Source organism: Daphnia magna, linkage group LG7, assembly GCF_020631705.1.
Source record: "Daphnia magna isolate NIES linkage group LG7, ASM2063170v1.1, whole genome shotgun sequence".
Classification (NCBI taxonomy): Eukaryota; Metazoa; Arthropoda; class Branchiopoda; order Diplostraca; family Daphniidae; genus Daphnia; species Daphnia magna.
In genome coordinates, this window is record NC_059188.1 from 8,303,200 (window position 1) to 8,329,336 (window position 26,137).

The 26,137-nt window shown below is 36.3% G+C and overlaps 5 protein-coding genes and 4 long non-coding RNA genes across 16 annotated transcripts; 5 read left to right on the plus strand and 4 right to left on the minus strand.

Annotated features, from left to right (window-relative positions):
* The first annotated feature begins 3,597 nt into the window (after nucleotides 1-3,597).
* LOC123474715 lies at nucleotides 3,598-4,286 on the plus strand. Of its 2 annotated transcripts, none has more exons than XR_006649644.1 (3): nucleotides 3,598-3,752; nucleotides 3,822-3,936; nucleotides 3,995-4,286. It is a non-coding gene; the product is annotated as an uncharacterized LOC123474715 (long non-coding RNA). The 2 variants fall into 2 exon arrangements; XR_006649645.1 differs by having other exon boundaries at nucleotides 3,998-4,286.
* Nucleotides 4,287-8,458: 4,172 nt separating this feature from the next.
* On the plus strand, nucleotides 8,459-11,171 carry LOC116926096 (outer dynein arm-docking complex subunit 1). The gene is made up of 2 exons (XM_032932877.2): nucleotides 8,459-9,289; nucleotides 10,210-11,171. The coding sequence occupies exons 1-2, from the start codon at nucleotides 8,633-8,635 to the stop codon at nucleotides 10,990-10,992; spliced, it is 1,440 nt and encodes a 479-aa protein (XP_032788768.1). The 5' UTR covers nucleotides 8,459-8,632; the 3' UTR covers nucleotides 10,993-11,171.
* Nucleotides 11,172-11,838: 667 nt separating this feature from the next.
* Nucleotides 11,839-16,945, plus strand: LOC116926101. Of its 3 annotated transcripts, none has more exons than XR_006649649.1 (3): nucleotides 11,839-12,218; nucleotides 13,930-14,303; nucleotides 16,817-16,945. It is a non-coding gene; the product is annotated as an uncharacterized LOC116926101 (long non-coding RNA). The 3 variants fall into 3 exon arrangements; XR_006649648.1 differs by lacking the exon at nucleotides 16,817-16,945 and having other exon boundaries at nucleotides 13,930-14,141; nucleotides 14,215-14,453; XR_006649650.1 differs by lacking the exon at nucleotides 16,817-16,945 and adding an exon at nucleotides 14,359-14,416.
* Nucleotides 14,623-16,089, plus strand: LOC123474717. The gene is made up of 4 exons (XR_006649647.1): nucleotides 14,623-14,781; nucleotides 14,839-15,625; nucleotides 15,683-15,880; nucleotides 15,968-16,089. It is a non-coding gene; the product is annotated as an uncharacterized LOC123474717 (long non-coding RNA).
* Nucleotides 15,379-16,330, minus strand: LOC123474716 (syndetin-like). Of its 3 annotated transcripts, none has more exons than XR_006649646.1 (4): nucleotides 16,207-16,221; nucleotides 15,904-16,025; nucleotides 15,654-15,843; nucleotides 15,379-15,558 (listed from the first exon to the last, which is right to left on the minus strand). XR_006649646.1 is itself a non-coding variant. In XM_045177189.1 (4 exons), exons 1-4 carry the CDS (start codon nucleotides 16,313-16,315, stop codon nucleotides 15,445-15,447), a joined length of 459 nt encoding a protein of 152 aa, XP_045033124.1. In that variant the 5' UTR covers nucleotides 16,316-16,330; the 3' UTR covers nucleotides 15,379-15,444. The 3 variants fall into 3 exon arrangements, 2 of the variants coding, with proteins under 2 accessions (XP_045033124.1, XP_045033123.1); XM_045177189.1 differs by lacking the exon at nucleotides 16,207-16,221 and adding an exon at nucleotides 16,283-16,330; XM_045177188.1 differs by having other exon boundaries at nucleotides 16,089-16,268.
* Nucleotides 16,539-18,207, minus strand: LOC116927551. 2 transcript variants are annotated; one of them, XM_045177187.1, is made up of 7 exons: nucleotides 17,836-18,207; nucleotides 17,651-17,767; nucleotides 17,464-17,593; nucleotides 17,203-17,393; nucleotides 17,070-17,127; nucleotides 16,836-16,999; nucleotides 16,539-16,722 (listed from the first exon to the last, which is right to left on the minus strand). In XM_045177187.1, the coding sequence occupies exons 1-7, from the start codon at nucleotides 18,040-18,042 to the stop codon at nucleotides 16,579-16,581; spliced, it is 1,011 nt and encodes a 336-aa protein (XP_045033122.1). In that variant the 5' UTR covers nucleotides 18,043-18,207; the 3' UTR covers nucleotides 16,539-16,578. The 2 variants fall into 2 exon arrangements, with proteins under 2 accessions (XP_045033122.1, XP_045033121.1); XM_045177186.1 differs by having other exon boundaries at nucleotides 16,812-16,999.
* Nucleotides 18,208-20,321: 2,114 nt separating this feature from the next.
* On the minus strand, nucleotides 20,322-21,516 carry LOC116926099. 2 transcript variants are annotated; one of them, XR_006649651.1, is made up of 5 exons: nucleotides 20,967-21,516; nucleotides 20,805-20,874; nucleotides 20,686-20,737; nucleotides 20,522-20,617; nucleotides 20,322-20,459 (listed from the first exon to the last, which is right to left on the minus strand). It is a non-coding gene; the product is annotated as an uncharacterized LOC116926099 (long non-coding RNA). The 2 variants fall into 2 exon arrangements; XR_004395857.2 differs by having other exon boundaries at nucleotides 20,801-20,874.
* Nucleotides 21,517-22,732: 1,216 nt separating this feature from the next.
* Nucleotides 22,733-24,716, plus strand: LOC116927618 (actin-related protein 2/3 complex subunit 1A-B). The gene is made up of 8 exons (XM_032934647.2): nucleotides 22,733-22,997; nucleotides 23,069-23,201; nucleotides 23,261-23,388; nucleotides 23,461-23,573; nucleotides 23,637-23,817; nucleotides 23,889-24,067; nucleotides 24,150-24,434; nucleotides 24,493-24,716. The coding sequence occupies exons 1-8, from the start codon at nucleotides 22,931-22,933 to the stop codon at nucleotides 24,529-24,531; spliced, it is 1,125 nt and encodes a 374-aa protein (XP_032790538.2). The 5' UTR covers nucleotides 22,733-22,930; the 3' UTR covers nucleotides 24,532-24,716.
* A 230-nt stretch (nucleotides 24,717-24,946) lies between these two features.
* LOC116927620 (rhythmically expressed gene 2 protein) lies at nucleotides 24,947-26,121 on the minus strand. The gene is made up of 4 exons (XM_032934651.2): nucleotides 25,730-26,121; nucleotides 25,518-25,651; nucleotides 25,204-25,464; nucleotides 24,947-25,147 (listed from the first exon to the last, which is right to left on the minus strand). The coding sequence occupies exons 1-4, from the start codon at nucleotides 25,930-25,932 to the stop codon at nucleotides 25,035-25,037; spliced, it is 711 nt and encodes a 236-aa protein (XP_032790542.2). The 5' UTR covers nucleotides 25,933-26,121; the 3' UTR covers nucleotides 24,947-25,034.
* Nucleotides 26,122-26,137: the final 16 nt, after the last annotated feature.

The following is a 26,137-nucleotide window of genomic DNA, read 5'->3' on the forward strand; positions in this document are numbered from 1 at the left end:
TTTTTGCGTTTTTAGTAGTGGTTATCATAGCTGTCAAGTGTCTGTCCTTAAATAAGAATAAGTTAAATAGATTTATTTTTTTAGGTATTAGATTGCTAACATTTGAATCACCCATGTTTACATATTTTCTTGACACTAGATACGCAAAAAATACTAAACAGCATCCCTAGTCTTTTACTTGAATTAATTTTCCTGGATAAACTAGAGATGATTAATTATTTAAAATGACTGGAGAAGACGCAGAATGTCTTAAAGTGTAGTATTCTAGAACATTTCCTGAATTGGAAAAGTATTACTAGGGTAAATAAATCAAAAACCCCCTTTTTTCCTATCTCCCCCTGCAATCGAAACCCCCCTGGATTTTTTTAAATTTTGCAACGCAGCATCCGAAACTGGTCTATAGAATATTGGAGTAGCCACGCTTATGGCGGGCGCTCCCATTGCCTTTTTAGCCTAAAAGTCTTTCTGGACCATAACGAAAGCGCCACAGTGGCTGTGTTGTGAACTTGTGATGTATTACGTTTTCGCTATGTTTTCGCTCATTTTCGTCGTCTGTACTTCAGAAAGTAAACAAAAAGTGGCTTAATTAATTAGTGTGAAAAAATGTATGTAAAAACATATGGGTTGTTATAACAATAACAACCCTTAAAACTCAATTCATAGGTGGCAGTTACGGTTATGGGACACTTAAATCGATATCTTGCCTCATTTTCTCACAATCGATAGGCGAAATTGGCAACAACTTTTGGGAAAAAATCCGAGAGGGGGAGTTAACATGGCCGTGGCTACACCAGTATTCTATTACTCTGGTGGAACCCTGGAATGGCTATGCCCTCCCCAAAAGGGAGGAGCTTACTACCGTGGAGCGGATGTATTTAGGCAGAGTAATGGAATAGAGCAGTAAAACATCCTGCGTTGCGCGTTTTCCACAAATGCGAAAATCTCATTTGTGTCCAAGTTGGTCTGCTGCGGCTGCAGCGTCTTTTGGAGAAACCATCTTATTCACGTTAAAAATTAAGTTTTCATAACTATAATTTAGATTTCCCTCTTTTCTTCCTAGCAGTGGGTACCCTATTCATCTTTTCATTTCCCAATATTTTTTTCTAGCTCCAGTTCTATCTACTTTATTTTTATTTTATTTTTGTTTGTAAGTTGCTCGTCTCTTTTAGCCGAAGAATTTCGTTTGCTGCCAGGAATTCGTCTGCTACAAGGGGATGAACAACAAACCCTTCACAAACAATAGCTAAATAAAAATAAACCAGATAGAACTAGGACTAGAAAAAAAATTGGGAAATGAAAAAATGAATAGGGTACCCTCTGCTAGGAAGAAAAGGGGGGAAATCTTAATTATATTTATGAAAACTAATTTTTTAACATGAAGAAGTTAGTTTCTCCATAAGACGCTGCAGCCGCAGCAGACCAACTTGGACACAAATGAGATTTTCGCATTTGTGGAGAACGTGCAACGTAGGATGTTTTACTGCTCTATACTGGTGAAGCCACGGCCATGTTAACTCCCCCTCTCGGATTTTTTCCCAAAAGTTGTTGCCAATTTCGCGTATCGAATGTGAGAAAATGAGGCAAGATATCGATTTAAGTGTCCCATAACCGTAACTGCCACCTATGAATTGAGTTTTAAGGGTTGTTATTGTTATAACAACCCATATGTTTTTACATACATTTTTTCACACTAATTAATTAAGCCACTTTTTGTTTACTTTCTGAAGTACAGACGACAAAAATGAGCGAAAACATAATACATCACAAGTTCACAACACAGCCGCTGTACCGCTTTCGTTATGGGACAGAAAGACTTTCAGGTAAAAAAGGCAATGGGAGGGCCCGCCATAAGCGTGGCTACACCAGTATTCTATTACTCTGATTTAGGTGCTATTTCGTGGCAAAACAGTGGTGTACCCGATCATGGACTACTCTAACTTAACGACGGGACTCTTCGACATTTCCTATGTAACCCACGTAATTTTTTTTTTTTTTTATTAAATTTAATTTTTAAAAATAATTATTGACTTACCAAATGTCCCTATATTGAAAATTAACCCTTAAAGAGATATTAAATATTTTCTATCAGAGAATAGGGAAATTGGGCGGGCCGCCGATGCCATCTGGGAGCCAAAAATCCTAACAAATTGCTTGTTTTCTTTCTACAATTTCAAGTTCAGTTGTCAATCAGCAAGATCATGCGATTTTAGTTGATAGATGGCACCCGATAATTTCGAGTTCAGTTGTCAATCAGCAAGAACTCGCGATTTTTGGTTGATAGATGGCACCGGCGGCCCGCTCAATTCTCCCTCCTACAAAAATTAAAATCGCATTATCTTCTTAAATAATTCGTTTTATATAGAAAAAAATAAATGGTTACAATTGCCTTTTAAATCTGCATTTAAAGATGTTTTTTTATTTTTTTCATGAAAATAGCCCACCCGACACCCTTTAACAAGGCGAGACAAGGCCTACTTAATGCTTAAGGCCTGTAAACTCAAATACCTCCTATGGCGGGTAGGCGTTCCCAGAGTAATAGAATACTGGTGTAGCCACGGCCATGTTAACTCCCCCTCTTGGATTTTTCCCCAAAAGTTGTTTGCCAATTTCGTGTATCGATTGTGAGAAAATGAGGCAAGATATCGATTTAAGTGTCCCATAACCGTAACTGCCACCTATGAATTGAGTTTTAAGGGTTGTTATTGTTATAACAACCCATATGTTTATACATACATTTTTTCACAGTAATTAATTAAGCCACTTTTTGTTTACTTTCTGAAGTACAGACGACGAAAATGAGCGAAAACATAGCGAAAACGTAATACATCACAAATTCACAACACAGCCACTGTGGCGCTTTCGTTATGGGACAGAAAGACTTTCAGGCCAAAAAGACAATGGGAGGGCCCGCCATAAGCGTGGCTACACCAGTATTCTATTACTCTGGCGTTCCCTAGCGCTTGGCCCCGCGCCAATCGTGGAGCTTTTTAGTCGATTCGGTGCAGGGATAATCTTAATCGGGGAAGTGATTTCGGTGCTCGGTGCGGTGATATCGGTGATCGGTGCCTTCCCCGATTATCAATGAATAGTGATCTAAATTGGCAGTTGCCCTGCGGCCAACAAGAACAAAATGTGACCGTAGTCACGTGATTCTCGTTGCCCTATCAGAACTTAAGGTCACTGGTAAGACTAACCCCCTATGGCTGAAGCGGTGCTACCGGTGTACAGCACCGATTTTAGCACCGTTCCGCACCGAACTTCCCCGATTCATTTAAATCGGGGAAGCTTAGCGGTGTCCCCGATTAGAATGTGATCGGGGCTGAGCCCTAACGTTCCCTAATAAGAGCCAAAAAACAAGGGTTACGACGACACCATCTGGCGCTCGCAATTAAAGCCTCGAAAATCTAACTCGAAAATCAGAAATAAATTCTGAAATAATTCACGGGATATCGGAAGGGGATCTAGAAAATTAAGGTGTACAATTGAAGAAATAAAGTTAACCACAATTCCCGCTAATACGTGTGTGTGTGAAGCACGTATTCAGTACTGAAATCTGAAAAAGCTGAAAAATTTATCCAATACGTACGCCATGCCCCTAGCGGTTAAGACCGAGCATCGCCTACTGGATTTCTTTCAGCTTTATGGCTATGTTATCGGTCTTTACTTCGTAGTCTGTGGTTATTAGAGACCCGATTACGGACTGTTTAAAGGTTTGTCACTTGAAAATAGTATTTCCTTTTTATTTATCATAGGTAAGATTTGTCAATATATGCCCTTACTAATTTGCATTTGGTTATTCTCTTTTATTTTTTGTTACACAGTAATTAGCTTTAAAATGTCAGATTAAGGAGAAAACTCATCCAAAAGCATTATGATGAAGAGTATTATGTGTCTTATGAACTGAAAGCAGGTGGTAGAAAAAGGACAGGGGCGCAGGTCTTTTAGTTACATCATATTTTATTTAAAATGGGCTAAACTTCCTTAATTTTCACAGCAGGTTAGTGCGGTGTTGTCCTTAGATCCTGGGCAACCAAACACTGGTATCAAGGTGGAAGCCTTATATCAATCTCCATTTTAACAAGAAGATCTTTCATCATCTCCTCCCTCCCTTATCACCAATGAGTCTTGCAATGAAGGTGCTTGCATGGAGGATAACTGTGATCCAAACAACACAAACTTAACTGAAGCTATACTTGCTAATATGTAATACCACTAGATCAATAATGGAGGCAACAAGTATTTATGGGTTTTTTATGAATTTTCCACAAAATAGATTTCAATTTGAGCATTCAATTTTTTAATTGGAAGTAAACATATAGAGCAAGAGTGAAGCGCGTACCCCCTAGAGGAGAGTGGGGGCAATTGAGACACAGGGCAATTGAAACAAAAATCGTTTCTCTCGCCGTATAAGAGGAATTTTCTTGAAAAAATTTGAGTTATTAGAATGAGGGGGTTTACAAGTTTAGAAAAATTTACGAGTTTTTGTATTCAAAACTTTTTAAGATATCTCGAAAAAACGGTTTTTTGTTCTCCGTCTGTTAAATTTGCGTTTTCAATTTTTTTGTTTTAACCCCTAAAACGCTACGCTTTAGTAATAAAATTAGTTTCTGATGATTTGCAATTCATTTTTCTACAATCTAATGTCATTTAATTTTTCCCTGCATTCTTAAATAATTTTAAATAATTAAATGTAACGATGACCCTATTGCAGGGCAATTGAAACACTTTATTTATATTCCCTGTCTGCGAGTGGTTGCATTTTTTTTTGCAAGTATTTGATGTAATTCATTTAAACAAATGTAAATCATCATGTTAAGACAACTAAAATACTTGTATTCGCTGTTTGGGATTCATTAAAAAAAGCATGTTGCTTAATGGTTTTTTTTAATTTAATTATTTAAATATTTTAAACTAAATTACGATCTACTTTAAGCATATTTTAAAAATCTGTAAATCGCATTGTACCTAAAAAAATTAGAGTTATTAGAATGAGGGGGTTTACAAGTTTAGAAAAATTTACGAGTTTTTGTATTCAAAACTTTTTAAGATATCTCGAAAAAACGGTTTTTTGTTCTCCGTCTGTTAAATTTGCGTTTTCAATTTTTTTGTTTTAACCCCTAAAACGCTACGCTTTAGTAATAAAATTAGTTTCTGATGATTTGCAATTCATTTTTCTACAATCTATTGTCATTTAATTTTTCCCTGCATTCTTAAATAATTTTAAATAATTAAATGTAACGATGACCCTATTGCAGGGCAATTGAAACACTTTATTTATATTCCCTGTCTGCGAGTGGTTGCATTTTTTTTTTGCAAGTATTTGATGTAATTCATTTAAACAAATGTAAATCATCATGTTAAGACAACTAAAATACTTGTATTCGCTGTTTGGGATTCATTAAAAAAAGCATGTTGCTTAATGGTTTTTTTTAATTTAATTATTTAAATATTTTAAAATAAATTACGATCTACTTTAAGCATATTTTAAAAATCTGTAAATCGCATTGTACCTAATGGTAAAATTTGATCACACTAGCAGTTGTGGCTGCTGAGATATCGTGATTTTCATTTTATGTGGGTATGAAGAAGCTTCCTTATGGGAAAACCCACGTTGCAATAGCGTCGACACACCGTTTCAATTGCCCTGCTACCATGGCAATTGAAACACTCGAAGCGACCTCAGTTTTTTACAATTTACTACTATTATAATTAATCTTTTCTAATAAAAAAAAATATCGTTTAGTAGCTGAGATAATAGGCTACAATTCTATATAATTTTTATATTAAATTTTTTGGGTTTTTTTTCAAGAAATACAAAAAACCAAAAAGTGTATCAATTGCCCCCACTCTCCCCTACAGTTTTACGAACGCACTTACTATTTTAAGAGAGAAATTGCGGCTGGCGGCCATGTTTGTATCTCGATACAAACATGGCTTCTAGCCGCAAAAGCTATCTTAAAACCATATGGTGCGCTCGTAAAACAAAGGGGGTACGCGCTTCGCTCTTGCTCTATTATATATTTTGAAATATTAAGTTCTTTTTTTCTTTTTTTTTGAAACTGGAATATACAGCTAAAATCTTAAAAGCAGAAAATGCGAGCCTTAAAAACAGAATCGACAGTTAAGTGGAGTCAAACGAATCTCTTTTGAGCGAGAAGTTGGCATTAGACAAGGTACACTAGTTTTTTTTTTGTGTATTTTGTTTGTATAGATATCACGATAACATTAATGAAAATTACTCGTTGCAATTCTTTAAAACAGAAATTGACAGCTCTGGAGACTGAGAAATGCAGGTTAGCCTACCAGTTGAGCTTGAGCGTCGTGGAAGGTAGGAGATTTATACAACTATTCTTTTATCGGGCTTTTCGTGGTTGTCTTTTCTTTTTTCTTGTTTTGTAACTTCGAACCTTTTTTTTAAAACATATTATATATTTTTATATATACAGTACATATATATGCAGCATACATAGTGTACGAGCTGTAGTATATAGAAGTTGTGTAGGGGAGAGTGGGGCTAGTTGGCAGGAGGGCAAGTTTGCAATTCTTAATTTAGACGAATTGTGTGAAAGAGGTTTTTTTGAAATAATTCATAGTCAAAGATGTTTATCGTGCGCACATTTGTGCAAAGTTTTATGAATTTATCCCAAATAGTTTAGGAAATAGAAAATAAAGAAATTTTTTGCGTCAAATCCACAATAGTTGCGTGCTTGGTATTCATCAATTTTATCTTTTCTTGGTATGCATATAATTTTTAAAAAATATTAGTTTTATAGAAAATTGTGTCCTCTATCGAACTGTAACAATGGATTTGTTTTAATCAATTACAAAGGAGTAATAAAAATTTTTATTTTAATAAACCCCGGGTTGGGGCTAGTTGATTCATTGCAACATGGGGCATGTCGGCATAGGCATTATACATGCATATGTATAGTACATGGCCTGTCAAAATGTCAGGGAATTGTTAGTCGAATTTTTGCTAGATATGACTTATGGTGAACAGTGGTATGCATTAAGGGCCAAAATTTGGCAAATTTTAAGTGTTTCTCTTTATACGATGTTCACCTGTGAAATGTTTGCCTGAATTATGTATATTATTTTTTATTTTTTGCATTTAAGGCTATTAATCCTTATGTAAGTTATCACAACTTATTTCTGAGTTTCCCACTCTAAAATAACTATAGGATTTTTGTTTATTGTAATGTTATTCTAGTTTGTTTACAACATCAACATTTCACTGAAATCCGTATTTAAAATACATGGGGCCAACTTACCCCACTACCACTGCCAACTTACCCCGTTAGTGGGGCATGTAGGCAAATTTTTTTTAGCTTTTTGAACGTTGATTTTGATAAGAATTCTTCAACGTAGATCAAATTAAAAAATAGCACAAGAAAGCTGGTTATCTGAGCTTTCTTTTACAATTTTTTAGGTGTCAAAATATGAAAAATTAAAGAAACCAGAGAAGAAATTAAAAAAATTGTACCAACTAGCCCCACCCTCCCCTATATACGATCTTTAACCAGTGGGAAAACCATTTGTTGTCACGCGAACGATTTTGAAAAGCAACTAATTGTTATGCGCACTCCTCTTTCATATCTTTTACGTGAAGCTACTTTCTCATTCCTTCTGCGTGAGCTCTCGGGCTAGCGCCCTTTGCCAATCATCGAACACACCTGCTGTCACCAAAGACACTACCGCGGGCACAACAGGTTGGCAGAAATAATTACTTGGCTTGATATCTTAATTCTTAACACAGAAAAATAAACTTATTTAGAAAAAAAAAACGGTGTATTATCTTTTTGTACGTAATACTATGCATAATATTAATCATTATTTATTAGATAATCCGCAGATAACTATTTACTAACATTTGCACAACTTAATCGAACAGTTTTAACTTAACTTCGCACAACAAATTGTTCTGTACAAATACGCGGATTGGGAATTTTATTCTACGGGTAAACTGTGGTCTGCTTCGTAATTTTGGAGGCCAGCCCGCACGTGTAAGTCCACAGTTTGTCCACGGCGGTACGCTTCCGCATTTCACCATGGCCAACCGTCCTGATATTTCACCGAAAAAATTAGTTTACCATTTGGTATCCATTTTTACAGATATAGACATCTAACTGACACATTATGAATACATTGAATAACAACGATATGAACCGTATTAAGGAATTCTAAAGAGCGCCGTATTTACTACTGAATGGCTGAAAAAATATAACGTTAATTACTTCAATGTTATGTTATGGAATATATCAATGTATATTAATTGATGCTCATGATGAAAGGTTGCTTGCTTTTCCGAAGGACAATAAAATGGAGCCGATGAGAATAGAAAAGTCTACATGAAGTGTAGGGAGAAGAAAGAGTAGAGCAATGGAAAAAAAAAAAAAAATCTAAACCAATCTTCTTTTGGAACTTCTATGCACAGCCGAACGTGCGTTTTTTAAGCCTACTCCACCTCATTTGATGCCTAATATGTCAAAACATGTTTATCCGTTGTAGCTATGGAAACGAAACAGTGACACTCGCCGAGAACCACGGTTACCGTAGCAATAATAAATACCAGTTTTTCACGGTTGCTACAAATAGTCTGAAATACAGTATTTTAATAGGAAGTTAACTAAAAATGGCTGGTGTTAATAGAAGTAACAATACAAAAGATTCGAAAAAAAAGGATAAAGTAGCAGATTCCCTCCGGGATGAAATGGAATTGGTCACTGCAGCTTCATTGGAACTTCAAAAGTTAAAAAGACAACTTCGCCAAACACGAACTGACTTGAATTCGTCGAACATTTTAAGCCGCAAGACCATACAACGCCAATGTAAGGGAATCGAAATGCTCGAGAAAGAAAAGGCGGATTGCGAAGCAAAATTATCTCTGATTAAAGCGTCTCAAAAGCCTCCACCAGCAGTACATAGATTAATATCCAAGTATCACCAAGCTTTGCAACTGCTAGAACATGTGCGTCAAGAATTCCATTTCGCTAAAACAGAACTTAGCGATAAAGAAAAAAAACGTTCAAGTACGTGTAGATCATTGGTGACGGAAGTTTCAACGAAATCACCGCAAGACAAACTTGATCAAGTGATGTTGCAATACAATAAGATATTAGCAAAAAACGTACAACTTCGAATGCAGCTAGAAGAAATGATGAAAGTAAAAGAAGAGTTTATAAAAAATTTGAAACAACTGCAAAATGAACGAAGCCAAGTGAGAATTGCCGTAGATCGTCTTTATGAAGAAAATACTACCCTTTTTTTGCAGAGAGAAGAGTTTCGGTTGGTACGTAACTGTTGCGATTTCCACAAATCCTTTTGTTTTGTATTTTTAAATTTTAGTTTAAATTATTATATTATGCATACAATTATAGGCTACCTCGCAATATAAAAGATAATTATTATTTAGTCTCACACCGCAAGACCAAATAATGTTGAATGGGACTAGCGTTACACATTTTTAAACTTAATTATCTAGTTTATCGAGTTATTGGGTTTATTTAGTTTTTTTTCCCATAATTTAGTTTTTATCTAATTTAGTTTTTTTCCAATTTTTCCAATTTAGTTTTATTTTGTATTGGGTTTTCTTCCTTTAAAAAAAAAAAAAAAAACTAACTCGATAAATTCTCCCTCTATTTTTTGGTAACACTGTTGAAAATTGACGTTTTGTTTACTATGAAGTAGACTATCTAGGCTCGGCCACAATTACTTGAGATCCTGCTTACCACCGAAAGATACTAGCGCGGCAACAAAAAAATTAACAAAAAATGCGAATGAAAACAAATTTATGTCTGTCGTGCCAGTTTCTTACCTTAGACCCGCCAGTAAACCGACGTAAAGTAGCCTAATTGGGGCCGAGCTTAACCGTATTTTCTAAGCCAAAAACATGTAAAATGAAAATAAAATTTTATTTTGTTTACTCAGTTAATTTATTTGGTTTAAAAAACTCAATTACTTAGTTTATCTAATTTAGTTTATTTTTGATAAACCAAATAAAATTTAATTTAATTTAGTTTTTCGAAAATTAAATTTGCAATGCTAAATAGGACTTTTGTGTTATCCTGGAACACTACAAAATAGACACAATATAACCTACTGCAAATGAAACTTTTGGAAAAGCTTTGTACAGAGTTGCCTTGAAAGCACGTATATTTTTGTTCCATGATGGGTTAATTAAATTATAATATTTTGTTTTGGAATTCAAAGAAACTGAACCTTTTACGTGAGAAATTGGAAACGACCCGCATACAAGGCCAACGGGATCTCCGTGAATATCGTCGGCTTTTAAACAATGATGAAAAGCTCAACAGCTTCCTGGAGATGAAAAATCAAGAACGTTTGTGCATCGATTTTACAAATCGCACGAACGCGCACCCTACTAGCGATGATCATATTGCAGTCAAAGTAGTTGAGGAGTGGCGAGAAACCCTAATTGCCGAATGTGGTCACTGCAATTTTGGTGAAATAGTGCAACAATATCTCCATAATTTGGAGCAAGGGTACGTGATGTATGGTTTAATTGCTCAAAAGAATAATGAAATCGATCGCTTGGAAGATGAGATAAGTGAAATGGAGCAAAGTTTGGAACATCGCCGAACCAAAAGTCATCAACAATCTGAACCTGCTTCGTCACATTCGCATTTGGAGAACAGGAATACTTCAAATATGAGGAGTCCTCATAAGCAAGACCAAGAATTGTCAATCGCCTCCCAATTTGTAGCAAAATTTCAAAAAATTCTGAACTCAATGGAGCTTCAAATAACTTTGGCAGACCAAGCAAACCCCATATTTTGTGATTTGCCTAAAATGATTGAACAGTGCAACTTAGGATGTACGTTACTAACAGAACGTACTACTCAATTAGTTGCAAGTGTCACGTCAACTGACAGCGTTTCAAACAAACAGCAATCATGGGATTACCCTGCAATTCCACCGTTGACAACTTCACGATCTTCTAGCTCATCTGGTTCACTCGAAAGTACAAATTAGTGGAGCGCTTGAAAATTTAAAAGGAGCTAATAAATGATCTTTTCAAAATGCATTCATTGCTTTTTATGATTTACTCACTAACAAGATTAACACTAAACTAACATCGCAAAAGATTGTTTGAGAATAGTAACACGGTGGACACAGCGGCCTACAATCAACTCCGAAATCATTGGCTCAACTCCATTTCATATGGTTTTGTTTTTTCCAACTCTATAATTTACCTCCCTCACTGAAATATAATTAAAAGCCTGAGTAGGCGGGTTACCACAAGTAAATACGTTTTCGAGGGTATAGACAGAGTAATAGAATACTGGTGTAGCCACGGCCATGTTAAGTCCCCCTCTCGGATTTTTTCCCAAAAGTTGTTGCCAATTTCGCGTATCGATTGTGAGAAAATGAAGCAAGATATCGATTTAAGTGTCCCATAACCGTAACTGCCACCTATGAATTGAGTTTTAAGGTTGTTAAGAAATCTCTTCATGCTCGTACTTTTTTCACACTAATTAATTAAGCCACTTTTTGTTTACTTTCTGAAGTACAGACGACGAAAATGAGCGAAAACATAGCGAAAACGTAATACATCACAAGTTCACAACACAGCCGCTGTGGCGCTTTCGTTATGGGACAGAAAGACTTTCAGGCCAAAAAGGTAATGGGAGGGCACGCCATAAGCGTGGCTACACCAGTATTCTATTACTCTGGTTAGGGCTGTGGCCCGGGTCATGAAAACCCGGGTCAGATCCCGGGTCAAGGAAAAAAAAACCCGATAAAAGGCAACCCTTTAAGGAATTTTTTTTTTCGGGACGGGTTTCGGTACGGTTCAAGGGGTTTTCGGGCTAACCCGAGATGTGGCGCCATCTAGTAGTAAGACAAAGAAGGTTTTAACTCTTACGCTAAGTTACGAGTCAACAAAGCAGAATAGCTTAAAAACAGCAATCTACAGTAAAGCCTCGCTTACACTAGAGGTTCTTCTTAAGTTTTTAGTTCCTTAATCTTTTAAGTTCTTAAGAAGTTAAGCTAAGTTTTAAATTTTTCAACTTACACTGTCAAGTGACTTTTTTTTTAAAGAAGGCGGAGTTAGTTTTCGTGCAAACGCAAATAAATATAAGCAGACGAAGTGCTATTTTTGTGTTGATGTTGAGCGTCATCAAAATGGATAACTACGATTTTTACGTGTACCAGTGGAAACGAAATGTGTTGTTGGATTCACAGCTCTTTTATTTGCGGTAACTCTACTTAAAAAGAAATATTTTATTCGTAAAAGACATCCGAAATAAAACTACAAATATAATAACCTTTGTGGTGGCACCAGTGCAAACAAATTTACGAAGAAGTACGCACTAGCCGAATATTCCTATTGGCTAGAGCTTAAACTTTCCTAAAAGTTTAACAACTTAAAAGCTCAAATATCAAACCAGTTTGATATTTAAGATATTAAGCTTTTGAGTTATTAAGCTGTTAAACTTTCAAAAATTATTAGTGTAAGCCAGAAACTTAAAAGCTTAAGACCTTAACTTCTTAAAATTAAAAGCTTAAAAGCTTAAAAAACCTCTAGTGTAAGCGAGGCTTAACGGTCAGGAATCGGGGTATCTCTCTGTGTACTTGGGAACTTAGGTCCTCCCACCAAGTCACCAACCCACAGGCGCCTCGGGACGTTTGTCTCAATATAGTGCTGCGACTGGTGACCAATTTTCAAAACAATTTTTCCACTTTCCACAATTTCTACACAAGTTTTACACAATTCTATGCCAAACAAAATCACATATAGTTTTGAACTGCTGGAGACTATGCTAAAATGCTATGCTTTCCTACTTCAAGTTCTAGCTCATTGTAAAAAAATTTAAAGATATTGTTGATAGTGGAAAAAATCGTTTTGAAAATTGGCCACCATTCGCAGAAAACGTCCAAATGTACCTAAATCCTGTCAATCAGGCGATGCTGCTGGCAAAAAAAGAAGTTTTCCAAATATAAACGTTGTAATGGTTGAGTCTGATGACGAGACTGAAAAGAAGAGAAGAAAAGTGCATTTGACCCGATAATTACGCGGGACATGACCCGACCCGGGTTGTTTTTTCTGACCCACGGGTCAAGCGGGACGGGACATTTTTTTTGCCTCGTCGACCCGGTTCAAAACCCTTTAAGGAAAAAAACCCGTTAATTTTAACCTCTTGAGAAAAAACCCGTCCCATTTGGTCCGGGCCACAGCCCTAACTCTGGTATAGAGCAAGTGACTGACGCGTACCCCCATGGTTTTACGAACGCATCTTGGTGTTTTAAGATTAGCTTTTGCGACTGGAAGCCATGTTTGTTTCGAGATAAACATGGCCGCCAGCCTCAATTTCTCTCTTAAAATAGTAAGGTGCTTTCGTAAAACAGTAGGGGGTACGCGTCAGTCACTTGTTCTATACATTGGTGCGGGGGGTTGTCAACTTAAAAAAATATTCGTACACCCCAATAATTTTAAGTAAAAAATACGAAAAATACGAAAAATACGAAAAAATATAAAAAATATAGAAATATATTGAAAAAATTAAAAAATCCGTTTAATAGTTTTACTTATTATATTGGAATTCTCATACGGGCGCAGTTATGATCCTAACGGAAATAGGTAAAATAGAAGAAACCTACCGAAAAAAAAAATGTACGCTGAAAAATAAGTTATTTTTTACAAAATTTTTATATGGACCCAACATAAACCTTCCAACTGTAACAGGTAATAGATGGCACAGGTCAACAATAACATTACATCAAAGCTTATTTCGTATTAAAGAATCGAATTTCGAAAAAATTTTCTGGTCGGGTGGGTCGGGTTTTTGGGTAAGCCAGGGCGCCCCAAAATAATTTTTATTGACGAACCGTCGATGACGGTTTAGGAGGGCATGCACTCTTTAGGGTGAATACCAAAAGGACTCCAGGGTTAACGACTTTTAGTTGCAGGTTTCCGACACTTGGACATCTGGCACACGACGATAGGACATCTGCCCGACGACGTTTGAAAAAGTGGTTCCCGACATTTGGAAACAACAACTAAATGTTGCTGAATCCAACTAGCAGAATACTTTGCGACAAGTGGACTCAAATGTCAGCGACGTAAAGACTTCCAGTTAACGACGAGTGGACTTCCAGGCAATCGACGTTTGGACTCCCGGGTAATTGACGTTTGGACTCCTTTTTGTTTTTGTTTTTGTTTTCTTTCTTTTGAAGTGTTCTCTACGACATAAGGACTCCTGATATAGCGACAAAGGGACTCCCAATCCAGTGACGCATGGATTTTCAGAGTTATTTACGCTGAAGGATTCTTAACCACATAGGTATTCGTAATATTGGATTTATCGGCTAAATAACTTATACATTTTTATTATACAGTCATGCTTGGAAGTTTCTTTAGCAGGCTAATCGGTCTATATCCTTCTATTTCTTTTTGATGGAGGGGATACTTTGGTGCCTACCGTACCCCTTTATGCTATTCCTATTTCTCTTTCTTTGCAACCCGCGAAAAAAGTGCAAAATTAAAAGTAGGAAAATTGACTGAAACGTAGAGGAAGAGAAGAATGGAAAGAAAACGCGGGTATGGTAGGCACCATAGTATCCCTTCCGTCCAAACAAAATGAAAGGATATAGGGCTGTTCGACATCTTTTTTAAGATTTGTTGAAATCGTGAAACGCAGCAACTCATGTATTTTTTCGTCTGCTACGAGTGACTTGTGTAGTTCTGCGAAATATTAATTTAAAAAAAAAACAGTGATAGAAAAGGGGGTTAAGACCTCTTATGAACTCAGATACTTCAATGTAAGTAACAATACTGTTTTTAATGTCGGCTTCATTAGTAATTATGAACCTTATTAGATCAACAATGAGGAAGAGGATGATGATGATGACAAGGAATAAGTTCGTCTCCCCGTTGTTTCGTTTTTGCTGTAAAGTAATAAACGATGACCATTATATTTGTACAATTGTTACTGCATTAAACTTGACACCATTCCTTGACGCATACTTTCAGGGTTATTTTTACATAAAAAAACTGTCAGTATTAAGATTATTCGTATGGAACTTTAGTAGGCTGTGTACGAAGGGAATTATAATTTTGCATTAAGAAGATTCCAGGTTATGAAGGAACTTGGTCTAAGCATTTGCTAGTAAGATGTCGGATCCATTCATGTGGTTGCATGTTTCGATTTGACCAATAATTCGTATCAGACATGAAGGCTGGGAAGACAGTGAAAGTGAAGTAAATGCATTCTGCGTAAAGCAATCGACCTTCAATACAACTGTTATCAAATTGAGGCAAGTAAAATATAATTAAGTGAAACTAAGCTAATTTTCTAGATCTCGAGTAATATTTTGTAAATATTTATCTAAACTCAAAATTGAAAGCCAGACAACAAGTAATGGAATGTCATGTATATTTCTCAATTTACAAAAATTTCATCACTTGAATCATAACAAAGAGCTTTATCGACGATTCAAATCTAAATCTTCCATGAAGGAAGTTAAGTTCAGCCGAATCTTTTTACTGCCTTGACTTACGCATTGAAGAAGATTCATCATCTGCCTAGGAGTATATTCCTTCAACAAAGGCATAAACAAAATTATTAGCTGCTGACGACGCGAATTTCTTAAATTAATGACAACGGTATTAATACTAAATTTGATTGAGTTACCGTTTGTTCTTGAATCCATTTTTCCAAAGAATTTTCAGGTAAATAATATGCCTTTATGTATGTTTCGACAATATGTGGGTCAGGAAGAGGTCTTAGACGTGTCAAGCTTTCCACTTTGACTTGAAAATGCCTGAAGTCTAACTGCATTAGTGCACGACCTTCGTTCGTGCATTTTCTTACAGCGGAAAATCTAAAGAATTTCAAATCGGATACGGTCTTACATAAAGGTGCGTTAAATAAGGCCGAATACCCGTCAAGTAGTGTATGGTAACAGGCACGAAGAATTTTATCCCATAAAATGTTGTAAATTTCAGGAGGCAGAATCTGAGGGTAACAGACACGAAGGACACTCAAGTCGTAGTCACTGAGAACCTGCGAAAGAAATAAGAATTAGATCATAGATGGAATATGATTTTGATAGCTTTTTGTTTCAACAAGATATATGAAGATATCTGAGGGAGCAATTTTTGGAACAATTGGACAACAGTCTAAACCGTGTTTCCACAGAGAGTTAGGAATAAAATATGGACAATCACTGTTAAACATTTGTAACTTTTCCAAATAACGTGTTTTGGCCTCAATTTTAAGTCCACTGGCATAATTAGACAGTGACATAGTTAAACACTAACACTATAACGAACTAATATATAAAGAAAACACATCAGAACTTCAAAACAACCCCCTTTTCTATCACTGTTTTTTAAAAAAATTTATATTTCGCAGAACTACACAAGTCACTCGTAGCAGACGAAAAAATACATGAGTTGCCGCGTTTCACGATTTCAACAAATCTTAAAAAAGATGTCGAACAGCCCTATAGACCCATTTGCCTGCTAAAGAAACTTGCAAGCATGACTGTAGAAGAAAATTTGAATAACAATTATGTGAAAATTGTATATGTGTATTGTAATTATGTGTTTGAAATTTATCTCATACCTACTCCAAGATTGTTCAACTGAACGTAATCCTTGCTAGTTGAAGTTTTCTCTGTGTTGTGCCATGGAAGGCAACAGAATTTGCGTTTGGTGGCACTCCTATTTTTGCTAATTTTTTCCCTGGCTATCATATTCTGTTTCAAATAATAGGAACAATATTAGCAACCAGGTTATTTCAAACTTGTCGAAGCTCGATTATTAATGATTTGAATATTTTATTCACCACAGGTTTTTCTGATATGTTCACCTTTGCGGGTAAAACTATGGGGACTGCATCTGCGCCATTAACAGTTACGCCTCCATCACCATTAACATTAATGTTTATTTCAAACTTGCCACTGTTTGCATTCTGATTTCTTGAGCTAACTTGGGCTGTTGCTTCTGGATCAGTACTAGGGGTTACACTTTGTGCTGTAAATAACAATGTAATACATTCATTAATTTCACAATCTTATTTGCAGAATTTCTTTCTTAGTATTACCTTTTTCTGCATATTCACATTGGGAATTTATGCCACATGTTTCCACTCCTGTCATATACTGTTTGGAAAGAGGGCAATTTTTCTAACTTATCAAACCTCGATTACTCATTATGACATCAAATTTTTCACTTACCACTGTCTTCTTCAATAAATTCCCCTCTGTAGTTAAAACTACAGGGGCTACTACTGATGCAATAACAATTAAGTTAGAATCAGCATTACAATTTAAAGCAGACTTGCCACTGAAGACAGCATTCATATTCTCTTTGTTCGAGACTATTGTGGCTGTTGATTTTAAGTCACTAGTAGAAGTATGAGTTTGAGCTATAAATGATACCATGAAACATTCATTAATTTCTTCATAAAATTCAAGTGAATTCTTCCCTGGCATTACTCTTATCTCCATTTCCACATTTTGCAATAACAGATACTAAGTGGTCATACCCGTACCATACAATGTCTCTGATGACATTAGGAGCAAGATTGTAATGGGATGTTTCAACTGCCACACCATATCTTAGTACCTAGAGTAGTACAGCGACATTAGTAGCTTCCGTAAATAAAAACTTGGTAAGTTTTACCTCTGGCATTAGCACATAATGCACTAGTTTACGAATTCCAGCTCGTGAAAGATCACTTGATAATGGGAAAATAGTTTCTATGTTATTCGTAAGATACGTCTCAATTTCGCCAAACAGCTATATAACAGACAATTCGACAATTGAGTGAAAAAAAAAACATTGTGTAAACAAAATCAACAATTTACGGCATTTGTCCCCTTTGGGTTACCAGGAGATGCAATAATATCATATGTGGCATTGACTTTTAACCCACCCCAATCGTGTCCAATTGCATCTCGCATTACCAAACTGTCCTGTTTTACGTAGGTCCTCAAGTGAGCAAGACATTCTTTTGATTTTACAAAAATCTGGACTAATTCATAAATGACAGTTTGGTTTTCGTTAAAGGCCATGTCCAAAAAGTAAATAACACAATTATTGCCAGTGGCTCTAAACTCACGTAATTGTATTCAATTTTTTTACAGTAAGAATATCTAAAATCTAGTTGTTTTGTTTAGACAATAAATCGAAGCACTATAATCTATACATACAATAATTACATTCAAATATAAATCCTATCTACTTTGGAATATTTTATATGAAATAAAAGTCCCTGCAACACTGGATCGAGAGTCCATTTGCCGCTGGAACACCGAGTCCCTTTGTCGTTGAGAATCCAATAAAAAAAAAAAAAAGAGTCCTGCCACAGAAATCCATTTGTCGCTGGCCCGGGAGTTCACTTGTCGCAAAGTATAGGACTTGCTGGGTTCAGCAATATTTCATTGCCGCGCCCAAACGTCGGGAACCAATAGTCCAAACGTCGCTAGACAGATGTCCTCATGTCGCAAACCGCTCGTCCAAGTGTCGAGGGACAAAAGTCCAAGTGTCCGAAAACCTGGAGTCCTTTTGGCAACTAGCCCAAATGTCGCTATCCCCTGAAAAACTTCCTCTCTACCTCGCTGTGCTGCCAACTGGTGGAGACTTCTACACCCCGGACAGCTGTGGGTTACAGCGCGGGATAGAACTGCTCTCTTGTCTATACTCCTCCTAGGCATAACCATCTACGTTTACAGCGATCAATCATCGTCTTTCAAATACAAGGCAACCTTAAACTCCAACATTTCCAACAAACATAAGCGCTATATCTTGTACCAGGGAAACGGAGAATGGCAACTTGTAGAACCCAACAGAATGATGGAAAATTTCTGCAAAGAAATTGACGATGCTATGTTTGAATGCGAGCCCATTGGAAGTCATTACTTTTGCAAATTCTTTAAATCTCTTGAAAAACACAACGTTAACCAACAGGACGTCACTTCCATGAAACTTCTCAACCCTGAAAACGGTGAAACACCGGATAAATTGTTCTAATTACTTTTGAAAAGCTTACAGGAAAATGAAGAATGTGCTGGCGAAAATTTGAATGTGGAATTGATAGACAAATATTCTTTAGATTTTGGCTGGTTGGCTGAACAGATAGAAGGACACAACTGTCGAAATCTTAGTTCCATCTTCTACTTGAACATCATTTTAAAAAACCGCCAACAAATGGAGAGGCGATGTATTAATGCTTGAAATGTACGACCAATTTACTCAGGAGACTTCTGACATTCGTCCAATCGACGATATACGAAATGAATTATATTTAATAGCCAACGGAATGCCATGTCTGATGCCTGAATTGTGGAAAGCGGTTGTCACATCCCACAGCTGTTCCGCGTTACAGCCCCAAAATCTGTTGCGGCTTTTAAAAATGATAGCAAAAGACTGCGGACAAAGTGACGGAATTACAAGCCAAGAATGGTCGGAGCTTCAGCTACTACCTATTAGCGATTGGTATTACCATTTAAGAAGCTAAATCTGGGAAATGAAAGTCGATCTGCTGTCAGCGATTCAAGTACTCCAAAAGAGAATAAAAAACTGAAGAATGAGGGCGTTTACATGTTACTGGTACTCGAATTCAAAAACGACGAAGGCTTTTGTAACGATTTACTAAAAGATGTTCAGGACTTGACTACGGTTTTAATTAGTTTACGAAACGTTCTACATCCAGGGGCGACTTCTAGCCAAGAGCACGTCGAAAGAAATGTTGACGATATCATAATTGAAAAAAATTCGCGGAAAATTCCACATCTACTATTCCGCGTCAGTTAGTACACAAAATAGAATAGTAGATGTGGAATTTTCCGCGTAATTTTTTTAAAGCTATTTATAGTGGCAGTGGTAACTGAAAAAGACCTGCTGCAGGTTTCGCGACATTTTCGCAGTTTTTATTTTTTTTAATACTTAAACATTTTATTATTACGTTTTGTTTATTGAGCTATATACGGATATTATTTGCACATATCAATCAGAATTTTTTTAATCGAAAATAATATTTTAAAGAACAATTAAGAGTCTTTTAAAAAGTTTGTCCCATAAGAGCCCATATAAAAGTAGCCTACATAGTTACACACACTGCCAGCGTTGCCAATTTCAGCCATTCCAGTTTTCGTCCCATTTTTGCAGATGAGGGCTCTCTGAGTACGCCTACCATATACTCTTATACCTTGGTTTCGCTTCCATATGATATCGGATTTCTATATATTCAAACATTAAAAAAGGGACCATTTCCATGCGATGTTCGTCTCTTATCTTAGAGCTTTTAGTTAAAGAATTCCAGAAAGTGTAAAAAATCACTTCTTTGAAAAAGATTTGTGTCCACTAAGTAATATTTTCATTATTACATTTCACCATTACCATCAAATTTGCATCGGTATTGATATCAGTGTTTCGGATCTTTTTTGGGGGGGCCTGAAGATCAGATACCGATAGGTGGTCAACTACAAACCTAAAGATCAGATCAGATAAATGCTGAAAAAAAAAGATAGAAGATACTATCTACGAAAATACCGATCAGATACTTTTTTTCTTTTTTTTTTACCCTGAAGATCAGATAAGATCAGATAAGATACTTGCACGTCCTCTGCCACCAACCATGTTAATATCCTAGAAAATATTGTATATTACTCACAAGTCGCAATACAATAGAACCAAGGGCATCAACAAATACATACCGTCACCAGATGTAACTTAAACAGTGATAAATGCAGAAATGAAATGAAGTTCCTGGATGAAAAGAGGAATAGATATAGCAAATAAATAATAAGCATACTACACAGCCAAAAATACCTACTGTTTGAACAGACAAATGCTTTTCTTAGACAGGACACTTGAACAATTAGGCTGCGAATGCTCAACAAATCCTGAAACCAACAGATTAGTAAAACATGAGCATTAAGCAACCACCTTAATGAACAGTTATGAAAGCTAGAGACGAAAATCAAATAGAAATTACCCAAGATCATGGAATAGAAATTACTAGTAGGGGAGAGTGGGGTCAATTCAGACACTTTTTGGTTTTTTGTATCTCTTGAAAACAAAACTGAAAAATTTAACATAATAACTATATAGGATTGTAGCCTACTATCTCAGCTACTAAACAGTATTTATTTATGAGAAAAAATTAAGTTTAATTGTAGTAAATTGTAAAAAACTAAGGTCACTTTTTGTGTTGTCAATAAGAATTTGATCTTGATAAATGTCAACATAAAGTTAACAGAGTAGCAACGGTAACAACAGAACTTCGCGCTCATTTCAGAGCGATAAAAAAATGCTGTCTGAAATGCAGCGTTTCATGATGAGCTGTATACTTCCAAAAGATGGTGAAAAAGATGGGGTAAATAAGAACTTTAAGAAACACAGTCGAAAATCAGAATTAAATTCTGAAATAATTCACGGGATATCGGAAGGGGATCTAGAAAATTAAGGTGTACAATTGAAGAAATAAAGTTAACCACAATTCCCGCTAATACGTGTGTGTGAAGCACGTATTCAGTACTAAAATGTGAAAAAGCTGACAAATTTTTCCAATACGTACGCCATGCCCCTAGCGGTTAAGACCGAGCATCGCCTACACAATGAGATAGGGGATATCGGTCTTTACTTCGTAGTCTGTGATAAAACTTATATTTTTTTAACATACTACTTTTTTCTTTTTAACAACTCAATTGCCATATTGCTGTCAAACTAGCACACTTTTCATTTCAAAAACTTGATTTCCTTTTGTTTTATCTTTATTCATCTGTTTATGTAACTATAACAAGTGTTAAAAGTTTTTTGTGGGTGTTTTTCAACGAGGCTATAATTGCGAGCGCCAGATGGTGTCGTCGTAGCCCTTGTTTTATTGTCTGATTGGCTCTTACTAGGGAACGCCTACCCGCCATAGGAGGTATTTGAGTTTACAGGTCTTAAGCATTAAAGGCGCGTTTTGGCGTCTACCTGGTTGAGTTGAACTCAACCATAAGGTTGACACCAAAATGGATTTTAGATCAACTCGGTTGGTCGAAGTCGGACTAACCAAGTTTACATTTCAGTTGACACCAAAATGAAAGTTGAGCCGAAGTCACGCCCACCACTTCATTATTCGGCGAAAACCACAATTTTCATAAAATGTGGCAGCGGTGTCCCCTCTCCCCTTCTCTCTATCTTAGGTTGTCTGCTATGTGCTGTCAATATTTATTAATTTTATAATTTATACGCTGTCGATTCAGTGTGCCCGACTGATTACTGCATTAGGTTCGAAAGTTTTGTTACTTCTTTTATTTTCTTGTGCCTAATTTTACCCCTTCTATTTTTTTCCGCCAGTCTTCAAGAAAAAATGTGGACAAGGGAAAATGAAAAAAAAATAATAATAATAACGTCTGCTAGTTTTTTTTAATTATTCGTGAATGCTTTGTTGCCATATAACAATTGTATTTGGCAAAGAAAAAAGGGTTAGGTCGTCTCCTTCGGTTCTGGTTCTACCATGCTCTAGGACCATGGTAGAACTCGGCCATATAGACTGGCGGTTGAAGTTGAACCTCAACCAAGGGGGGAAATATCAGTTGTCGCCAAAACATTGGTTCAGTTCAACCAGGTTGACACAAAAATGCGGTTGATCGCAACTCAACCTCATTCCTGATCAACCAGGTAGACGCCAAAACGCGCCTTAAGTAGGCCTTAGCAGCAGTTGCTGCACAGCGTCGCGTAGCGGCAGACTCCATAATTGTGATGTTTTCGTATGCAAGTCTCCTTCTGAAGTTCCCCTACCATCAGTCTTTATAGACCATGAGGCTTATCGCAAAAAATTAACTGATTGAGAAATTGGGTGTAGGCCATTGGAACTTGGAATTCGCTTGTTGACAGTTGAGAGTTTACTCCTAGTCAGAAGTTCCGCGTTGACTGACCAGAGTCCGCGGATAATTATTAGTTCTATTAAATATGCCAGAATCACTTAGTTTTGGAATCGATCCTATTACTGCTCATGCCTGGAACAAGGACCGCACAAGTTAGTACAGTGTTTTGGGGATTATCACTATAAGACGAAAGATCATTTGGCTGTCTTTTACTATACTTTAGAGTTGGCCATTTCACCGAACAGCCCTGAAGTTCATATCTACCACTTTCAGAGAGGAGAATGGAAACTAGAAGAAATTTTGAAAGAGCATGATTTAAAAGTCACTGGCATTGATTGGGCTCCCAACACCAATCGGTAAATCAAAATCTGATTGAAATAAATTTCTACATTACTAATGGTGACTTTCAACAAAGTATTGTTACATGTTCTGCGGACCGTAATGCGTATGTTTGGACTCAGTCTGAAGAGAAAAAATGGAAGCCTACACTTGTTTTACTGAGAATCAATCGTGCAGCAACTTGTGTTCGTTGGTCCCCACTAGGTATGCTTCTTTGTAAAATATATGGATAGTAATGAAATAATATAGTTTGTTTTTATTTCTTCTTTAAACTAGAAAATAAATTTGCTGTTGGATCTGGGGCTCGACTGATTTCAGTCTGTTATTTTGAAAAAGAAAATGATTGGTGGGTCTCAAAACATATTAAAAAACCAATCAGGTCTACTGTGGTAATGTTTGAAAAAAATTATTCAAATTTATTTGTATTGCTTCATAAAGGTCTTATTTTGTAGACATGTCTTGATTGGCATCCTAATGACGTCCTGCTTGCCGCTGGATCTACAGATTTTAAAGTGCGGGTTTTCTCTGCTTACATCAAAGAGATTGAAGATCGGCCCGTGTCAACTTCTTGGGGCTCTAAAATGCCTCTAGGACTTATGATGGCCGAATTTTCCAACTCGACTAATGGAGCTGGTATATCTGAGCTATTAATAAATGTTCCTTTATGCACAGTCTGGTTGATGCATTATCCCTCAAATTCTTAGGAGGCTGGGTGCATAGCGTTAATTTCAGCTCTAGCGGTGATCGAATCGCTTGGGTTGGCCACGATTCATCCATCTCCGTAGCCGATGCCTCTAAAGGAATGGCGGTCTCCGTGATTCGCACTGATTTCCTACCATTTTTAGCCTGCTTGTGGGTATCGGAAAATCGGCTCATAGCTGCGGTATTGCGCGTTAAGCGGATGTATTTAGTTACTAATTATCAATGGTTCTTTAATATCTTTTTTCTATACTCTACCCTTATAGGGACATGGTTGTTGCCCAATGCTTTTTGAGGTGAACGAGACAGGGAAGGTACAATTTGCAGGAAAATTGGATGCGTCTCTGAAGAAGGAGTCGTCTGGTGTTAGTGCTATGAAAAAATTTCAGAGCCTGGATCGTCAAGCACGCACAGAAACCAACGATACATCTTTAGGCACTCTTCATCAGAACGCCATTACAAGTGTATGCTTGCATACCGGAAACAAAGCTAATGCTACGAAATTTTCTACTGCCGGAGTGGATGGACTTCTTGCTATCTGGGATTTTAATGTTTGTATTAAAACATATTATCTTACCATTCGATTTACTTAAGCAATTTTATTCTTAGAATCTGGAATCGGCAATGAGAGGATTAAAATTCAACTAAAAACGATACATTCTTCATTTTAAGTATTCCTTCATCATAAGTTGCATAGTAACACAAGTACAATCTTGTGTTTTTATGATTTCTATTAAACCTATACCAGAAATCTTGCGGGATCACATTCTATATTCGGTTTTGCTCCAAGTTGGTATTTGTGTTTCCTTTGGAATACACAAAATAATTAAGTATATTTTGGTATATAAATTTGCTTCAGTTAATAGATTGATACAATGTGAAACCATTTTTTTTTTTTTTCACATTGTATCAATGGGCCGTTTTTTTATCAACGGCCATGTACTCCATAGAAAGCAAACATCCTGCAAGAAATGTAAGCCATTGGTATAAAGTATGTGTATTATGAAATAGTTTTATGACACTCAAGGAGATCTTAACTCTCTGAAGTAATAACAAACAAAAGCTAATGTCAATGTGTAATTATGATGGACAAATTTGACCTTTATTACAACAGAAAAGGTATGTATACACAATCTAGCAAGCAAAGCAATCTAGCAAAGTAGTGTGTCATCAAACTTTTCAAAATTAGCACACCACTTATTTATGTCCAATGAGTTGGAAGACTCATTTACTAGAATAGCATCCCATCCAGCTTGAACAGCTCCTGTCAAAAAGTTAAGAGTTTAGGAATTCCCAAATACTGTAGTGAAACACTTTTACCTAGATAGTCCTCCTTGTAGCTGTCACCAATGTGGCATGATTCAGAAGGTTTGATAGAGTCTTTGCTATACTTTTCCAAGGCAAGTTTAAAAATATCAGCCTGAGGTTTAAAACATTTAGCTTCATAGGATGTCAAAATAAATTCAAAATTGTGTAAAAGTCCAGCTTCCTGTAGAATATTATTCAACCTAGGGTCCATGTTGGAAATTACACCAAGTCTTTTACCCTTTTGTTTCAATAAATGTACCACTTTTTTTACACCTTTTGCACAAATTATTTAGTATAATAGAGTATAAAAGATTTAAGGAATGTACCTGGAACCACTTCCCAGCCTTCAGTTGTGCTGTATAGTTTAATCAGATGCCAAGCTATTGAATCTAAATGTGGGCTATCCTCAACACCTGCCCCTATGAAAGTGTTTTTCACCACATTTACCCACCATTGTGTCCTTAAATTAAACAGGAAAAAACATTTTTGTTACACAAACTTGACATGTAATATGTTGAATTTTTTGCATTTAGCCTACCAGTGTAGGTTAGTGTTGCAGCCAAAGTTTGGATGTTCGTTATCAGCGGTTTTAAAAGCTGTTTTAAAATTTTTGCGAAAAGCTTGGGTGTTTTTTATTTCCACTCCGTACAAGGAAGCTATTCTTTCGTACTGGACATGGGGTGGGATTCGAAAACGCATTAATGTCCCAGTGAAATCAAACGTTATTAACTTATAACACATTTTTCCGTATTTCCATGCAGTGGTAAACCAAAGATAAAAATCCTTCTTTCACATTCACTGGATGAAACCTACACTTTTTCAATTCGTTTTCACGAAATGTCTAACGAGATGCGGGGAAGAAATACTAGCTACAGAATTGGCTAGATGTATACTTCTGAATTTCTAAAGATAACAAAAACACAAGCAAGGCAAGAAGCGGAAGCAG

Excerpts from the sequence above, each read along its gene's own strand:
- LOC123474716 (XM_045177188.1), bottom strand. The coding sequence starts at position 16,268 with ATGTCACTGTCTAATTATGCCAGTGGACTTAAAATTGAGGCCAAAACA. Across the intron at positions 16,026-16,088 it reads CAGATATCTTCATATATCTT|GTTCTCAGTGACTACGACTT; the intron begins GTTGAAACAAAA and ends TTTCTTTCGCAG. Across the intron at positions 15,559-15,653 it reads AATGGATTCAAGAACAAACG|GAATATACTCCTAGGCAGAT; the intron begins GTAACTCAATCA and ends CCTTTGTTGAAG.
- LOC116927551 (XM_045177186.1), bottom strand. The coding sequence starts at position 18,042 with ATGGCCTTTAACGAAAACCAAACTGTCATTTATGAATTAGTCCAGATT. Across the intron at positions 17,128-17,202 it reads ATTTATTGAAGAAGACAGTG|TATATGACAGGAGTGGAAAC; the intron begins GTAAGTGAAAAA and ends CTTTCCAAACAG. Across the intron at positions 17,000-17,069 it reads ATGTGAATATGCAGAAAAAG|CACAAAGTGTAACCCCTAGT; the intron begins GTAATACTAAGA and ends TGTTATTTACAG.
- LOC116926096 (XM_032932877.2), top strand. The coding sequence starts at position 8,633 with ATGGCTGGTGTTAATAGAAGTAACAATACAAAAGATTCGAAAAAAAAG. Across the intron at positions 9,290-10,209 it reads AGAGAGAAGAGTTTCGGTTG|AAACTGAACCTTTTACGTGA; the intron begins GTACGTAACTGT and ends TGGAATTCAAAG.
- LOC116927618 (XM_032934647.2), top strand. The coding sequence starts at position 22,931 with ATGCCAGAATCACTTAGTTTTGGAATCGATCCTATTACTGCTCATGCC. Across the intron at positions 22,998-23,068 it reads CTGGAACAAGGACCGCACAA|AGTTGGCCATTTCACCGAAC; the intron begins GTTAGTACAGTG and ends ACTATACTTTAG. Across the intron at positions 23,389-23,460 it reads TGTTCGTTGGTCCCCACTAG|AAAATAAATTTGCTGTTGGA; the intron begins GTATGCTTCTTT and ends TCTTTAAACTAG.
- LOC116927620 (XM_032934651.2), bottom strand. The coding sequence starts at position 25,932 with ATGTGTTATAAGTTAATAACGTTTGATTTCACTGGGACATTAATGCGT. Across the intron at positions 25,652-25,729 it reads TGCAACACTAACCTACACTG|GACACAATGGTGGGTAAATG; the intron begins GTAGGCTAAATG and ends GTTTAATTTAAG. Across the intron at positions 25,465-25,517 it reads AGGCTGGGAAGTGGTTCCAG|GTGTAAAAAAAGTGGTACAT; the intron begins GTACATTCCTTA and ends TTTGTGCAAAAG.